General features: G+C 51.7%; 6 protein-coding genes across 6 annotated transcripts; 4 read left to right on the top strand and 2 right to left on the bottom strand.

Moving 5' to 3' along the window:
* Window positions 1-32: 32 nt before the first annotated feature.
* On the bottom strand, window positions 33-1,061 carry VTN00DRAFT_4027 (uncharacterized protein; the record flags this gene model as incomplete). The annotated part of the gene is made up of 1 exon (XM_069430410.1): window positions 33-1,061. The coding sequence occupies one exon, from the start codon at window positions 1,059-1,061 to the stop codon at window positions 33-35; it is 1,029 nt and encodes a 342-aa protein (XP_069289548.1).
* A 371-nt stretch (window positions 1,062-1,432) lies between these two features.
* Window positions 1,433-3,070, top strand: VTN00DRAFT_4026 (uncharacterized protein; the record flags this gene model as incomplete). Its single annotated transcript, XM_069430409.1, has 5 exons — window positions 1,433-1,454; window positions 1,645-1,728; window positions 1,791-1,895; window positions 1,963-2,775; window positions 2,841-3,070. The coding sequence occupies 5 exons, from the start codon at window positions 1,433-1,435 to the stop codon at window positions 3,068-3,070; spliced, it is 1,254 nt and encodes a 417-aa protein (XP_069289547.1).
* A 4,459-nt stretch (window positions 3,071-7,529) lies between these two features.
* Window positions 7,530-10,266, top strand: VTN00DRAFT_4025 (uncharacterized protein; the record flags this gene model as incomplete). The annotated part of the gene is made up of 2 exons (XM_069430408.1): window positions 7,530-9,790; window positions 9,852-10,266. The coding sequence occupies 2 exons, from the start codon at window positions 7,530-7,532 to the stop codon at window positions 10,264-10,266; spliced, it is 2,676 nt and encodes an 891-aa protein (XP_069289546.1).
* A 2,080-nt stretch (window positions 10,267-12,346) lies between these two features.
* VTN00DRAFT_4024 (uncharacterized protein) lies at window positions 12,347-14,005 on the bottom strand (the record flags this gene model as incomplete). Its single annotated transcript, XM_069430407.1, has 7 exons — window positions 12,347-12,474; window positions 12,560-13,112; window positions 13,171-13,365; window positions 13,421-13,601; window positions 13,657-13,727; window positions 13,788-13,854; window positions 13,917-14,005. The coding sequence occupies 7 exons, from the start codon at window positions 14,003-14,005 to the stop codon at window positions 12,347-12,349; spliced, it is 1,284 nt and encodes a 427-aa protein (XP_069289545.1).
* A 194-nt stretch (window positions 14,006-14,199) lies between these two features.
* VTN00DRAFT_4023 (uncharacterized protein) lies at window positions 14,200-14,466 on the top strand (the record flags this gene model as incomplete). The annotated part of the gene is made up of 1 exon (XM_069430406.1): window positions 14,200-14,466. One exon carries the CDS (start codon window positions 14,200-14,202, stop codon window positions 14,464-14,466), a length of 267 nt encoding a protein of 88 aa, XP_069289544.1.
* Window positions 14,467-14,577: 111 nt separating this feature from the next.
* Window positions 14,578-16,392, top strand: VTN00DRAFT_4022 (uncharacterized protein; the record flags this gene model as incomplete). Its single annotated transcript, XM_069430405.1, has 6 exons — window positions 14,578-14,654; window positions 14,747-14,825; window positions 14,880-15,073; window positions 15,128-15,621; window positions 15,679-15,818; window positions 15,868-16,392. 6 exons carry the CDS (start codon window positions 14,578-14,580, stop codon window positions 16,390-16,392), a joined length of 1,509 nt encoding a protein of 502 aa, XP_069289543.1.
* Between the last annotated feature and the right edge of the window lie 582 nt (window positions 16,393-16,974).

The raw sequence follows: 16,974 nt of genomic DNA, 5'->3' as shown, positions 1-16,974 counted from the left end.
CGGTATCGCAGTTCCCGTATCGTTGAGCAGTCTCAAGCTAATACTACGTCTGCAATGACTGCCCTGTGATCTGAATTGAAGACTCCATCGTCGAACCGGTTGGCCAGGACGGCGTATCCCTGCGCCGTCCATGGTAGGCTACCCGTGTGGTTCTGCCCCTGGGTACTGTTGGTGTCTGGTTTGCTCGCAGGTCCCACGAGGATGTAGTCAATACGGGTCGGGGGAAGCCCTTCATAGCCAAAGCCGGTGAAGGTGTTCTCGTTACCATAGCGCTCCGCCGGGTCTACCAGCTTCTGGGTGTCGACTAGAGGGGAGGTAGGCGCTGTCAGCGTCTTGTAGGCTTCCTGGGTCTCCTCGCTGTTCAGATCTCCGGACAGGAAGATGCCAGAGATGCTCTTCCCGTCCTCGCCCGTGAGATACTCATTGATCTTCCCGAGGATGATGCGTGCAGCTTCGAAGCGTGATCGTGATCCCTGGTCGTCGAGGTGAGTATTCAACGCGAGAACGGTCTTCCGGCTCGCATGGTGTCTGAAGAGTCCAATGGTCACGATACGAATCGAAGCCGCGTCCCAGCCCTTTGACGGCTTGGTCGGCGTCTCAGACAGCCACACAGTCTCCCAGTGTAGCAATTTCCAGATAGCTGGCCGGTAGAAGATGGGCGAGTACTCTCCTGCTTCATGGCCGTCGTCTCTGCCAACCCCGATATACGTCCATTGCAAGCTGTCGGACGCAGTGGTAGCAGAGGCGTTATTGTTCAACCAGGAGAGGATATCAATCAACTGAACATGGAGGACCTCCTGCAGGCAGATGAAGGACTCCTGGATGTGCCGCGTGTTGAATTGCAGCTCGTTGAGCAGGAGTTGTCTGCGGTCTGCCCAGGGCCTTTCCCCTTGGAAGGGGGACGAGGTTGCATAGCGGATGTTATGGGTCAAGATGCGTACTGGCAGCTCCGGGGTCGACTTCATCTCGATCCCCAGGTCCAGCCCAAGCTCTTTGGACGAAAGGCTACCTGAGACGAGGCAGAGGAGGAGCAGGGCGAGGAGATAGGACAGCCCTCCCATGCTAGCAAGGGGGCTCGCAGACGCGCTCCCCGGACCCCAGAGGAGCGTGCCGTAGGTCAGGCCGTGCGGCACGCCTGCAGCAGCCGTCTGAGAGCGTCAGGTCGATCGTAAGCTCAGCCCTGACGTGGAACGACCCAGCAGAGGAGGACGATGACGTTGGAGACGAGCGCTGTGCAGCTCAGGCGGTTCTGCGACGCCGCGGGCGGTGAAGGCTGATTCGAGCCCTACCAGACCCCACCGGACCCCGCCAGCTCGACGGTGCACACGACAGATCGAAATACCTCCTGTCCAACTCCAGACTCTTCCCTCTCCAGGCCCCCAGAGACCCTGCGTATCGATTCCTCGCGTCACTGCGAGGTCCGTAAGACACAATGGCTGAGGCTCCCGAGGTTGGTAAGTACCTACGGAGGTATCCCGTCCGTTCAACGTCGGCGCGCCGATGTTGTGGATTTCTACTCGTCGATTTTCGTGGTTCTGCCCGCAACGCCAAAGAGGCCCTCTCGGAGCGCGTCCAGGTCCCCCCTCCCAGTCGACATGCAATCATGGTATCTTCACAGCTGACAATTCGCCTGTTCCTCCTTAGACTACACTCTCAACAACCCAGACACCCTAACCAAGTACAAGACCGCCGCACAGATCTCTCACAAGGTTCTGGAGGCTGTCTCAGGTACGTTTGCCTAGTGGTGCCCCGTGGTAGAGAGCTTGATGTTGACATGGATGGATCCGCAGGATGGTGTGTCGAGGGTGCTAAGATCATTGAGCTCTGCGAGAAGGGAGACAAGCTCCTCGATGAGGAAATTGCCAAGGTCTACAAGGGCAAGAAGATCACAAAGGGTACGCCACCGCGAAGCTCCCTGTTGTGAAGGAAACTGGTATATTAATGCCTCCGCCCTCTCAACAGGTATCTCCCACCCTACGACTGTCTCTCCTAGCTCTTTCGTGACTCCGTACACCCCATTGGTCTCGGACGCGGAGGAGGCGGCTACCACTATTAAGGCCGGAGAGGTCGTTAAGATCCAGCTCGGTGCGCAGATCGACGGCTTTGGAACCATTGTCTGTGACAACATCGTTGTCCCTTCCAAGGAAGAGCCCAAGGATGAAATCACTGGCCGCGAAGCGGATCTGCTTCTTGCGACCCACTATGCTAACGAGCTGCTTCTGAGACTGATGGTTCCTCCGGGTCTCTTGGCCAGCGGAACGGAAGAGGAGAAGAAGAAGGCTGCCGCAGAGAAGCCGCCCACCCAGACCCAGATCTCCCACCTGATAGAGAAGGTGGCCAAGGCCTATGACTGCAACGTGGTTGAGAACACCACGAGCTGGCTGTTCGAGCGCAACGAGATCGAGGGCAAGAAGAAGATCATCCTTTCTCCCAGCGGTGGCGTCAAGGGAGAGGGTTCGCCCGAAGTCGGAGAGGTCTGGGGTGTCGAGGTTGGACTCAGTCTTGGGTCTGGAAAGGTCAAGACCCTGCCGCACCGCCCGACTCTGCACCGCCGTACCACTACCACCTACATCCTCAAGCGGCCCAGCTCGAGACAGACTCTGTCCGAGATCGTCAAGAAGTTCGGAACGTTCCCCTTCAGCTTGCGACAGCTTGAGGACGAGAAGGCCGGCAAGGTCGGTCTGGTCGAATGTGTCCGTGGCGGTGTCGTGAGACAGTACGAGCCGTCCGGCGATGCTGACGGCGCTCCAGTCTCGAGACTGCTTACCACCATCGGTAAGTATTTCCGGTCCTAATTTCTTTGTATATGCATGGGGAGCTTTGGCTAACAAATCCAACAGCCATCACCAAGAACGGTCTTACCAGACTGGCTGCACCACCTACGCCCGATCTGTCTAAGATCAAGTCTGACAAGAAGATCGAGGACGAGGAGATCCTCAAGATCCTCGAGCGCCCGCTTGCCAGGTCGACTGGCTCCAAGGGCAACAAGAACAAGAAGAAGAAGAAGAAGCCTGCTAAGAAGGCCGAGGGCGCCCAAGAGGGAGGGGAGGAGTCCAGCAGCGAGGAGTAAAAAAGTCCATGCGAGGACCTGTTTTCCCTCACATATCCTAGGAGTCCTTGTCATATAGAACACTTTTTGTGTTGGTAGGTTGGTATTATTAAGTTTGAAGTATCATTTTCTCTCTCCACATAGCAGATGGGGGAGAAAAAATAAATAGAAATAGTCGACGGTATTCTCAGTGATCAATTCGATGGAACAAGAGACTTGGCCTGAACCTTTGAACATTGTTCTTCGTATTTAGACGACAGGCTATAAGCCCATGATTGGCACATTAGAAGTAGATAGATACATGAACATTAAACTGATGACTGACCTGAAAGAGGCCCAAAGTCAGCTGTGTAGGTAAAATACGTGTCTATTGAACAAAAAAAGGCAACGCTACCTATTTGTTCTTGGGATTGGTACCTTATATAAGTCAACAATATCCCAGTACAGGCAGTGTGCATATGATGGGTGCGGTTGAATCTGTAGGTAGGGCAGTTGCGATTCATAACTTCCTGTTTAAAAAAGGCAAGGGAAAAGAAACAAAGTCGAAGAACAAAGAACAAAAAAAGGGAACCACCTCTAATGCAAATAAAGAGGCCTGGTAATCCCAGCAAGAAGTTCATTCACTGCAATATAATTTCTTTTTTTGCTTTCATGACAGATATTACCACACCATCAACCATTAATTATCTCGCTCTAGGGGTGTCTGGATCACATATTGCACCGTGCACATCGCACGATCTACTAAGAGATCTGCAATCTCTCTCCCGCGCTGCGGACCGCTACCTAGTTATTTCTTGAGGATAGTCGCTTTCCTGCAGCAGATGGCAAGCGTATGGAGCAATTTGGAGGTCGAGTTTTTTTTATTTTTTTTATTTATTTAATTTAAAAGACTTTTCTTGAAAGAAGAAAAAGGAAACATGTGTAAACCAGGCATGATTCGACGCGACCTAGAGATCTGCACTGCGCCACTAGTGCTTATATCATGCTAATGAACACCATTCCCCTACTGATAATGTCACCTCCACAATAATCGAACCGAACCTCGACGAGAGTATGTTGTGAACCGTACTCAGAGCTCACTGGCTGTAAAGAGGTCAATGGGAACAGATAATTTGAAGACAACTAACAACTTTGGCTAGGTAGCGTCAGCAACTAGCTATCTTCTGGGACACCTAATAGGAAGATTGAACTATATGTTAAATGTTCTCCTGGATAGATACTGTAGCTATCAATATCTTTTCGGGGGTCAAGAAGAATGAGAACTATTGTCGCTGCTATCTCAAAGTGATTCTCCTACGTACCTAACTCAGACACGCGGAGTATATTAAGTACAGTATCAGCAGAATGTGCAGTTCCAGCAAGATAATGTCATTGGTACATACTATCGCCACCCTCCAAAACAATTGCACTGGCTGTCGTCGAGTAGGTATTTACTGCTTGCATCGACTACTGAACTATTGAAATCTATCCATTATATAATAATCATTAATAATAATACCGTTAAATGCCATGTATAAATGAAATTCAACCAGCCTTTGCCAAATCCAGTCTGTTATCAGTCATCCACGCTAGCTTTATCAATCTCACGTATTTCTCCAAACCGGTAGAATTTGTGGATATATCTTATTACATGCCACTGTAGTGTACTGTAATGGCCCATGATATTGGATTCTGGTTCTGGAACTCATGGGTTGATTCCAGGTAGGGGCTCATTGTTTTGTTTTCTTTTTTTGTATGTTGCAAAGACAAATCAGTCGATCTTTATTGACAATAGGACTAGAAAGGAGACTGACTTGAGATCTTTAATTCTGTATTATATACGAATTTTGTTTTACTGTCCTGTCCTGAGGAGTCCACCGGTTGGGTTGAGACCGAATAGAAGAGGATATGGATGTCACCGGGCACTCCTATCAGCTTCAGGGTACACTGGATTAAGTACCTATTATACATGCACTTGTTGTGATCGTGATATAGTAGTAGTATCAGTGTCCTAATCTACTAGCCGCTATGCCGGAAGAGCCGGGACTCCAGCTTCGGTCTACACTACTACCGATGACTCCTAACACCAATAATATATGTCACCGAAATCCAAACGCCATTGACAAAGGAAACATGTAGATGACCTCGGGTGTAGGGAGGCTGTAGCCCTTAACGTTGCCGTGGCTGACCATACGTCCCCTATTATGCTGCTCCGCCTCCTAATCCGTCTGGCTGGATGCTTCGTTGATATTGCCCTAGCAGTCCTGTCTGCTTCATAAAGCCCGCCATGGGATTCGATACAGGAAAGCTCTACAGGATCTCTGAAAACCTGTGATTTAAATAGCAAATAAAGGAGAATGATTAGGATCAAAATGAGGTACAAGTCCTGTTCGTTAACATCGTGTACTTTTATTGTAGTAGAGCAGCCCTTCGTTCCAAAACCACCATCGCCATCCCAACTTCTCTCCTTCTTGTGTAAAGGCGGACAGTATGAAAACCGTGCCTCCTGTGAACTACTTCTTCTGTATCCCATTTTCTACTTCTGTAAAAATTTTATCCCATATCTAAGGACCTCGACTCCCCCCCGCCCTGAGTAGTTACTCGAGCTACCTCCACTCAGTGGCAAGCAAGAAGTCCTATCCTCACAAACTATCACACTTCTGCCTCTTACCTCGGGAGCCCTCCCCATTCATTGCCTTGTTTGTGGGAGGTCCTGCTGCCTTGGCAAGCGGTGGATAGCGGTGGATAGCGTGTCCCGGGAGACGGATTCGTCTCCTTCCCCTTGAACTACTTATCCTCTGCTACTTTCTCACCTCCATCCTCTCATCTTCATCTGCTCTTCTCACTTGGACACCTCGCAATCTCGCTGCTTTGCCAGGTGCTTGCCTTCCAACACTACTATCTTCTCCCTTTTCGTGTTCCTCTTCCTCGTCCGTCTCTCCATCCCACCGGGACTCTATCTCTCCCGTTACTTCTCTTCTGAAGAACACAACCGCGACCCCTGAGCGAGCGGTTATCCCAGACGGCTGGTCTCTAACACAAGGAGGTCAGCCCCCGAGCTCCCTGTGGTTGTCTATCTCCTCTGCTCGTCAAGCACGCGTGTCTGTAACCCTCTCGACTCGTGCTCTGTGCGGACTGCATCACGAGATTCTTCTACCTTCTACCCTTCTTCTTGCAAGATCTCTCATACTCTTACCGCTTCTCTGCACCTCACTCTCTCACACTACGTACGCGTCATAATTCCTGACTTCAACTCTCTACCGACAACCCCACGTCAATTTGAATGAATATGACCCTCTGCTTCGATCTCTAATCCTCTTTTTCCGGTTGAGACGCGTGAGGGACGAAAGGTTGTGTTGCGAGAGATAAAGCTTCTCATCCCCTGACTTGACTCAACCTCTGGCTTAAATTCTACTACCCACACTTCTTCTCCTTCAACATTACTTCTGAGCACCAGCTCGAGGCAAGACCTGTCGCTTTGCTGCACAAGAGAAGGAGGAAGTGGCAAGTTACATTCTCTGGCTGGACTTGGCGACTGTCTACTTCCGTACTGTACCGAGACAACTCGTGAGAACACGTCCTTCCGTCCCCGCGAGATTCTTGGACTTGCTGCCTGGTCAGCAGCGGAGGTTGATACCAAGCATAGCGTGGCCTTCGTCCTGCTTGGATTGTCATATCTCCTTAAGCTACATTCATTGTCTCTGGTCTTGCAGGAGTTCTCCTTCCAGCAGCACACTGTAACGCGGCCCTATCTGCAGAGACCAAAGGAAATACCAGTCAGACCAAGAATACGAGCACGGCCAGAACTGCATCTCTTTGTCTCCTCTCCTTCTACTTCTGACCTTCTGATACGCATCTCTACTTCACTACTCGAGTTCTGCTTCGACATATCTTCTGGTACGCTATTTTCACGAAGTTCCCGAGCTCCTTACTTGGCAAGGAGCGAAGCACAAACTGCGGTCAGAACGTTGAGATATCTTCTATCTACGCCCCTCTCCAAAAATCCACTACTTTCCCTGGATCTTAGAAAATTCAAGGTTGAACTTGTGTTGCTGAATCGACTCCATCCGCAGCGCTACCTCTCCTATTTGACAGCCCCTGAAAGACGTTGAGCGCGCATGTTGAGAGGCAGCTGTCTTTAAAATCACTCTCACTTAATCCAACCGTGCGCACGAGTGATTTTCCAGCGATCAGAACCCCGGGAGACCCAGAGTTCAAGTGGTTGGTTGCCGGTGTTGGCGTTGCCCCTTGGACGCCCCCGGGAGGTGTGACTTCGTGGTGCCTCGAAAACTCGCTAGATCTCCGAGCTCTCATTCTCCTTCCTTTCCTCAACCCGCAACCACGCGCGGGCTGGCCACGGTTCCAACAGCAACGTCTGGTGCGCTTGCTGCCAGCCTGGCAATATTTTTCAGTGAGTCCTTCTGTTACTGTAAATTTATGAGTCATGTACTTACCGCGTGTTTCGCAGACCTTACTTCTTTTTCGAGTCCCTTGATCTACAATGGCTCCGAACCTCCGGTCGTCCTCCCGCGCCAGGTCCAATAACTCTCGCCCGTCGACGCCTCTTAATGTACAAGCTGCAGTCAACTCTTCTTCTTTTACGGAGTCCACAAGGCCGCGAAAGCAGCGACGGACGGGCAGAAACTCAAGTGTCGCCGTGGATCCTGCGCAGGAGACTGCCGCCGAACAGCAAGGGCACAGTGAGCAGCCAGAAGAGACTCGAGTAGAGTCCCCGAGCCCGCCGCAGTCGTCTGGGCCGCTCCCAGAGTGGGTTGAGCCCCCGCTGAGGGCTCCGGCGCCGAGCTACAGGGACACTCCGTGGTCTGGAGTGTCCCACGACAAGAACCCCGTGCTGGCGACGATGCGGCCTTTGGGGGCGATGCCAACTGCCAGTGACCTCAGGAAGGTCGGTCTGGCGCCGACAAAGGCACCAGCTCGCCCCGTGGCCCGCAAGAGGTCGGTCAAGGAAGCAAGCGATGGGGAGAACGATGAGAACGGGGACGAGAGGCCGAAGTCTGCTTCGACCTCCGCTGAGGAGCCCACACGCTCTGCTAGCCCACAGGCAGCAGGGCAGCGTGGGCTCCCCGAGCGTGAGGAGCAGACGAGGCGGCCGACCCGTTCGAAAAGCGCCGCCGACAATCTTGGACAAGATGCTGCCGACGCCAACGGCACCGGGCTGGCGGGACTCCCAGTCCCAATCTCCACGGAGTACAACGTGGAGAAGATCAAGTCCGCCGTCGAGTCCGCACTTCGGATGGCCGACGATGCTGGGAATCGTGCGGTCACCCGCGGCCTCCGGCGCATCTGGGAGGAAAGCAGCAGCGATCCCTTTTTACTCTCGGTCTTGGACGGCGTCGTCAAGCAAAACCCGGGACCTCGCCAGAGGTCCGTGTTCCAGACCGTGATGAGGGACGCCTTCAAGAGTGTCAAGGCGGAAACCCAGTCGGCCCCTGCCCCTATGGCTCGTACTCGATCAGCCACGAGCACCTCTTCGTTGTCGTCGGCCAAGTCACTCGACGCGGAGACCTTTGCGCCCGGGATGGAACCAGGGGCTGGGAAGCCGACTGGTCGTGCTAAGGGCAAGTCGGCCAAAGCCACTGCGGCCAAGGGCAAAGAGGGTAAAGACAAGGACAAGGGCCGCATTTCGGAACCCCTCTCCCGTCGTTCAGCATTCCCGCCTAGTGACGCCGCCCTTCAGCGGAAGCGCGTTTTGGAGGAAGATCCAAACTTCTCGGAGGAGGCTATCGAGGCGAAGCGCAGCCGTCTGCGGCGCACGTTCTCCGAAGTCGTTCCTCGTGAGAGTCGTATCCGCTCCTCCTTGTCAAGGGACCTTGGTTCCAATCTCCCATCTCCTGCTGGCTCTGTAGGCAGTACGAGAAGGTCTAGAGCGGAACGCGACCGGGCTGCTGTCAACGGGATGGAGGCTACGTCTACCAATGGCGATGGAACTCCCATGAGACCAGCTCGCAGGCCCACATTCACTCGTGACGAGACGATCGAGAACAACGACTTCTGCCGGCAGTGCGGTCGTAGCGGGCAGCTTTTGTGCTGCGACGGTTGTGTCAACTCTTACCATTTCTCCTGCTTAAGCCCTCCCCTGGACCCAGCAAATCCTCCCGAAGGGCAGTGGTTCTGCCCATCCTGTTCGATGAGTGGTCCGTTGGGCGTTCTTCTAGGCGACCTGGAAAAGGCGCCTCAGAGAGACTTCTTATTGTCGGAGCAAGACCGAAATTACTTTGAAGGTGTCCGCACTGGCGAGAATGGGAAATACGAGGAAGTCGCCACCAACTTCAAGGCTGGTGCTCGTGGAAGAGGGAACAGAACGGGCCGTGCCGACGAGCAATATCTCTTAAGGCTCTTTGATAACAAAGGCAAACTCATTGTGTGTGTAGCTTGTGGTCGCACCTCCAACGGAGTTCGCCCCATAATTCAATGCGACTACTGTCCTTGTTCCTGGCACATGGACTGCGTCGATCCGCCACTGGTGATACCGCCAGTTCAGAAACCCGGCAGCGACAAGACCTACCATAACTGGATGTGTCCAAACCACCCTACCCATGAGCTGTACACTGTTGCACCGGAGGAAGGTGAGAAGGGTAGAATACATCGGATCCGTCGTCCTCGCAATCCTCGTGTCATCGATGTCGACGTCCTACCCGACGATAGTGAGGTAGAAAGGCTCGAAGAGCAAGAGTCTCAGGGGATCGTCTATCGCGTCTCAGAGAAGGGAATCAAACTCAACTTTATCGAGCGTGTCAAGAGGTGCGCTCACTTGTAAACCCCCATCTTACCACTGACTCTGTTGCTGATAAACTGTCCATAGGGAAAACTTGGAAGCCGAGATCAGAGCCAAAGGAGCCGCGCAGTATAGTGAGTATGCCAAAAAGAAGCTGGACGAACTTGTGGCAAAGGCGACGGAGTTTTATGCCTCCCAAGCGCCTGGTCCTCAGGTGTTCGGCAACGCCGATGCAGCCGCTTCTATTCTAGGTTCCCGTTCCGCTGCAGATCGTGAGGCTGCCATGAACCTTGTCTCTTTTGCTCAGCAGAACCGGGATATCGAGAATCTCGAGCCCGACAAGATTAGTCTCCTGATCGATCAACTCAAGGCGAACGCTCCGAAAGATGTCCCTAGACCCAACACTGAGCTCGAGTCTCTCCGTGCTTTGCAGGAATTGATCAACCGTCGGATTGAGACATTAACTGCAGAAACTGCTGCAGAACCTGCTACCTCGAACTAAGGCGCAATTCGCGCTCCAATTGAGCTGCCAATGCGTCTCTAGTTCGTTTCAACGGTCTACTTTCTCTTGTAGACATATGCCCTTTAATCTATCAACCTACCCATCTCGCTTTTCTAGAGAAGACACCCATACTGCCGGTATCCAAACTTTCAATCACGGTTTGGAAGGGCCATCAGTCTCTGAATTACAACTGTATACGATGTGATACCATCAGTCATTCTGGACCTCAAGCAAAGACTACTTTGAACCTCGTCATTACTTCTCTCCTCCAGCACTGTCCTTGCTCTCTTGGTTTATTTGAGGTTGACTGGTCGCGTGTTAACTGGTCGTTCATACCATGACAAATACTTCGGTATCTGAGCGCCGCAGGCCTCTGATGAAAACATTCAGCATGAGATAGGACTGATCTGCTTCGATAATTACATTGAAAATTCACGACGATACTGATGTTTCACGCTCACTGCGACTCTACATCCAATTCTTTCACAAAACCATAAGGATCGTTATTTCGATTTTGCTGTCTCAAAACCAAGTCAATGACCCGGAACTGATGCAAGAGCGAAACCTGACCAAATTTACTTGATTTCGCTCCTCTTGTTCCATAAAGCTGCTCAAAAACGATATGCAGAGTATACGAGCACAAGCAAAATTATTTTCATATGCACACATCCAATCATCACGCTCCTACTACCAGCCATGTTTCTAGCTTGCATTGGGTCGGTTCGGGTTTCATTCGGGGTCTGAATTTTTTTTCCGGCGTTCGGTGTCAGTTCCATACCGCCTTTTTAGCCTGCTGCTCGTGCATGCAGGGTCGGGATTCGGGATGCCGTTACCTTTTCTGGACGCTTTTCACTATTTTCGCTCTTACGCGACATGGCATTTCTTCCCAGTTTTTAAGCGTTATGGGTTTTATTAGCCTCTGGAGTTCGGTTATTGTTTCAACGGCCTTTTCTTTCCGCTTGTTAGAGGGGTCGCTCAACGGTGTCTCTACATGCAAGCAAGGGCTTCTTTTTCGCACCCAATGATCTTCCCGTCTGCCTGTCCGACATGTATACGGTCGATTGGCGTCATTGCGGTTTGCTAAAGCCCTGGAGACCCGTATTTCCTTATGTGGCCTGTTATAACAACCTTTTTCTGCTTCGGAACCGTGTATTTATCGGTACTTCATTCATCCCCCACCCTTGTCTGTCCCTTCCATTTCTCCCTAACGAGAAACGGTTTAACTGGGTCAAGGTGTGGTGATTTTCTTTTTCTTTTTCTTTTATGCCAGGTGTTTTTGTGGTGGATGGGTTATGTACGATAGACAGCTTGCTTGCTCTTCGGATGGGATCTTGTACTGTGCCAGGGAAAGAAAGAAGAATAAAGAAATGACGAGGTAGCCACTGTGCTAATCAGCTTGGGTTCCGGACTTTATTGCCTACTACCTATCTAGTACCTGTCTACTTGTATACGATTCGTATCTTTCTACACTCTATTGAGGTGGGTAGTCGTCCTTTCCTACCCACGTAGTAAGAGTGATGATGGCGGTCCCAGAAACTGCGGAATAGCCGAAACCGGGCTGTTCAGCACCCGGGTGTGAAATAAGGCGCCTAACCCGAGAAGTTACGTTTTAACCTTTCCTACGGTCGGACCCCATTACCAGCTATGCGCCGCATTACGTATCTTTCTTTGGACTGTTATTGTTCTACGTATGATGCGCTGTAGATTGTACTGACAAGACAGAGACTAAGGGAATACGATACAAGTGAGACAGGGAGGGAGGGCAAAAAAATATCTAGATAGGTAGATGTACCATGCACGTATTCTTACATTACATGCAACAACATTTGCTGGCTCTAGACGTGGAAACGGCTCGCTCAGATTACAGACACGGACAAACAGACAGACAGACAAATAGATAGATCAACATTCGGGTTTAAGGTGGAAACCAAGGGAAGAGTGTTGGGGGGTGGGAGGAGCAGGAGGAGGAGCAATAGAAACTGGTTCATTTTGCTTGAGTTGAGTCATGTCATATCGAAGACCAGTATAAGCAAAATGTGGTTGGTTCAGAAGACTGAATACAAGTCGTGGCGGAACCTCTCTAGAGGAACTTCTTGGGCATGTTTGCGCGGCGACGCTTGTAGTAGACGTACAGTCCGGCCAGGAGGAGCTGGAAGGCGATGATGAGGAAGATGAAAAGGCCCATGCGAGGGGAGGAGGTGGTGATTACTGTTGTGAGGAGCGGGTTAGTTGGAAGGAAACGGTAATGGAGTTTCTCAGATGAGATCTGATGATGGATGGTGGTTGGACTTACTGTTGTGGATGGTACCTTGGAGGTTATCAGCGAGGCTGAGGTGCGAGTGCTTCAGGGTCTCCTGCAGCTGGGCAAACCGGTCCTGGTAGTCCTTGCCTTCGATGTCGCGCTTGATGTTCTGCAGGCTCTGTTCGATTCTCTGCAGCCGGGAGTCCAGAATAGCCATCATATCCTTGGTGGCTACGTTCTGCAGGAGCTCCTGGTGGTCCTTGTTTATCTTGGAAGAGATCGAGGTGACCTCACGGATCAAGTTGCTGCTTGCGTGGTTGATGAGCTGCAGTCTAGTGTGCAGGTCTGCGAATTGCTGTTCCCACGTCGTATAGTATGAAGCAGGGCGGTCTTCTATGCCTTGGTCACCTGCATTTTGGTTGAAAATGGGCTGCTGGCTACCTTGCTGCTGCTGTGGCGGCGGCTGCTGTTGTTGCGGGATTAGAGGTGGACGAGCAGCGCCCGAATCCGCAGGACTCAGGACGAACTTGAAGATCTCGAAAGAGTCCGGGTTCTCCGGGGTAGCTGCTGAAATACCGAAGTTGTTTCCGGCTGGCAAGGCGACCTGGGTTGCTGTCAGAAAAAGGGCATTTACATCTATGGTAGGATGGCGCATTTTTGACCTTGTTGGTTTCGAAGCAAAGCTTATCGTCAACAGTGACCTGGAAAACAGAGTTCGTATGCTTGATCCGAACAACAGACGGACGGCCAAGGTTCCGGTACGGATAGTCACAGTGGCCAAAAGCCAAGCTATCGACGCTGCCGTGACTCTTGTAGTCCATCGTTCCGTCGTTCAGGAAGCCTCGAACACTTCCACCCTAGACGATAGTCAGTTTCCTCAACGCAAGTAGTCTCAAGCTGAGAGGTACACACCCGTCCACCATGTGTGTCAATGACAAGTGCAAATCCATCAAATTGGCCCACAGTGTAGATGCTGGACGAGCCAATTTTGGTTTGACCGTCTTTAGCATACCACAGCTGGAGGTTGCCACTTGCCCTTTCGGGGCCGGTGGCTCTGAACTGGAACTCCGCAGTCCACTCAGGCTGCGTAACACTGAGACTCCATCAGCACATGCCAAAAGTACTGGGAGTAGCAAATGGGGACCTACGGGTTCTCTGCCCATGCGTAGCCTCTGGTATTTCCAGGATAAGGAGGCGTCAAAATGACTTTATTCGAAAGCTGGACACTCATTAGCCGTTCAGATCAAGGTCCTAGATCGACAGTGAAAAGAGAACTCACAATCTGCGGAGTATGCCCCTCACCGGCGATACGCCACCCGGGAATACCATCCTGGCTCGGTGATATCCTGGTTATGGATTAGATATTAGGCCCCGTTTGAGGGTTCTCGAAGGGGCCGGCTAGCCGTACCTTGGGCCATGACCAAAACTGGAACTCTCAATGACAGACTGCGCACTTGCTGCAGCAATGCAAAACGCAAAAGAGAAGAAGCCCTTCATGCTGTCGTGAAATCCAAAAATCGTCAAGACAAGGGGTTTTCAAGGGTACAGTACAACTAGCTGCAAGACCCTAGTCAAGGCTAGACTGCAAAGAAAACAATAAATTCGACCAATAAGACTGTTCCAATACTCCAGAAATCCCCAAAATAGACGAAACGCTTCAAATTTCCGGGTTGAATGCAATTGAACTGTCGATGCCACCGTTAGCGTCCAGGAGCTTTCCGTTTGGAGAGCTCGGAGACAACGTGAGCGGTGATCCACCCGACTACAATGGCAATCACGCAGATCCGGGCGATAGCAACAGCGGAAGTGGAACACTCAACAGTGTGCTAGATGTGCAAGGTGGACAGAACAACAGAATGGCGGACACCCTCGTCCGTCAGGTCCTTGCGGAAGTTTCGTCCCTGTGCGAACTGACAGCTTGTCCTCAGCTTCGGGCGCACGAGGATATAGTCACGTGACAGAGCTCCTATCGCAGCCCACCGCGGCGTCCCAAAGTTTCTCTCCGCTCCGCAGCCTCATATAGCTGCCCGTGGCCGTCCTGCTTCTGTTCGCCATGCGCCTCCGTCCCGATGACTGAATTCTATCCGTCGTTGGCGCAATGCGCCATTGTTGCTGCTGCCTTCAAGGTGCTCCTGTTCCCCGCCTAGTACGTACTGTCTGGTCTAATTATTCCTCTCCGTCCTTGCGTTGGTGCGTCTCCCAATTGCAGCGCGTACTGATCTGTACCCTGCACTCCAGCAAATCTACAGATTTTGAGGTGCATCGCAATTGGCTCGCCGTTACACATTCTCTTCCGGTCAAAGAATGGTACTATGAGGTATGGCCGTTTTGTGCACGCTCTACGGACCCGCACGCTGATTCCGGGGTATAGAAAACATCCGAATGGACGCTCGACTATCCCCCGTTTTTTGCGGGGTTCGAGTGGCTCCTGTCACAACTGGCATATTATGCGGACCCTGCGATGTTGGTGGTGAAGAACCTCAACTATGACTCCTGGCAGACCGTGTATTTCCAACGGGCAACCGTCATCCTTACCGAGTTGGTTCTCGTCTTTGCATTGAGCCGGTATGGTCTTCGTGCTGATTGCCAGAGATCTCAGGGCTAATCTCAACGTAACAGATACATCAAGTCAACCCCGCCAGCTAATAAGCAGCTTGCGCACATTGCTAGCCTCTCGATTCTCCTATCCCCCGGTCTACTCATTATCGACCACATTCATTTCCAATACAATGGTTTCCTGTACGGAATCCTGGTGCTATCGATTGTTCTGGCGCGCAAGCAGTCTACTCTTCTTTACAGCGGTATCATGTTTGCCATCTTGTTGTGCCTGAAGCACATCTACCTATACCTCTCGCTTGCCTACTTTGTTTATCTACTGCGGGCTTATTGTCTTGACCCCAAGTCCGTCTTCCGGCCAAGGTTCGGAAACGCCATCAAGCTTGGAGTTGGGGTGTTGAGCGTCTTTGGTGCGGTTTTTGGCCCATTCGCGGGTTGGAATCAGCTGCTTCAGCTGAAGGACAGACTATTCCCATTCTCCAGGGGTCTGTGTCACGCTTATTGGGCGCCGAACGTATGGGCGATGTATGCATTTACGGACCGGGTTCTGATTCCACGTATGTGATGACCCCTGGAGCCGTTGTGGCCAACGCTAATGGCTAGCTTTTGCATAGTGGCTCCTCGTCTAGGTCTCAAGGTCAATCTTGATGCTGTGAGCAGCGTCACACGAGGTCTTGTTGGGGATACTTCTTTTGCTGTGCTCCCAGAGGTGTCAAAGGAGCTGACCTTCGTCTTGACGTTCCTGTTCCAACTGGTAAGCTCCATTTGCCTATCCGAAATGCGCAGAGCTAACTGGCGCGCAGCTCCCCTTGGTCAAACTCTGGTTCCGTCCGGACTGGGATACCTTTGTAGGTGCGCTGACCCTGTGCGGGTATGCTTCGTTCCTCTTCGGATGGCATGTCCACGAGAAGGCCGTCCTCCTTATAATCATCCCCTTCAGCCTGATTGCACTCAAGGACCGACGGTACCTCAGTGCCTTCCGGCCCCTCGCGGTGGCAGGCCACGTCTCGCTCTTCCCGCTGATCTTCACTGTGGCCGAATTCCCCATCAAGACTGTCTACACGATTCTGTGGCTGGTGCTGTTCCTGTTCGCTTTTGACCGGGTGGCTCCTCCATCGGAGCGGCCGCGGGTGTTCCTGCTCGACCGCTTCTCGCTGCTGTACATCACGGTGGCCATCCCGCTGATCGTGTACTGCTCGCTCGTGCACCAGTTAGTCTTTGGGTGGGGACGATATGAGTTCCTACCGTTGATGTTTATGAGCAGTTACTCGGCCCTGGGGGTTGTGGGGAGCTGGGTTGGCTTCATCGTTGTATTCTTCACCGCTTAAAAGAATGCATATGTGAACTTTATTTTCTTTTTCTCGCCTTTCCCCTTTTCAATTCATGTAAATACTATCTCAGCAAGGATTCCAATTCAGCGCTATGCTATCATATTCCATGTAAATCCATTGACTTCCCACTAAGTGCCCATGTTATGTTGTCCTGCATACGACGTATGATGTCCAACACATGCATGATGCAATAATGCACCGTTTGCCGCATTTGTTTGTTTGGCCTGTTTGCTTTTTTGTCTGGTTCAACGTTCACCGTTAGTACTAGTACTGCCCTCACGTGCTTCTCCGGACACAGGTCTGTCTGGACCGGACCCACGCATGGACCCGAACGCCCGCCGGCCGGACTCGCTTATCCCGCACTAAGGCTCGAACGAGCTTAGATCTCGCCAAGACCCTGTGGACTTTCCGGCGAACCGCACCGCCGCAAATCGTGTGTTGTTTGGAAACCTTAGGTTAGAAGTATGCCCGCCCGATTTTCTTCTTGTACTTGTACTTTATCTCTTACTCGGATTAGTTCGGTGGAGTCTGGGACGCGGACGCGTGATGGGCATTTTTCTTTTTTTATGCTACCATAAC

Source organism: Thermoascus crustaceus (assembly GCF_041956765.1).
Source record: "Thermoascus crustaceus strain CBS 181.67 unplaced genomic scaffold VTN00scaffold_2, whole genome shotgun sequence".
Taxonomy (NCBI): Eukaryota; Fungi; Ascomycota; class Eurotiomycetes; order Eurotiales; family Thermoascaceae; genus Thermoascus; species Thermoascus crustaceus.
The sequence above is the reverse complement of the archived record's forward strand: the minus strand, read 5'-3'. Positions and strand labels throughout refer to the sequence as shown.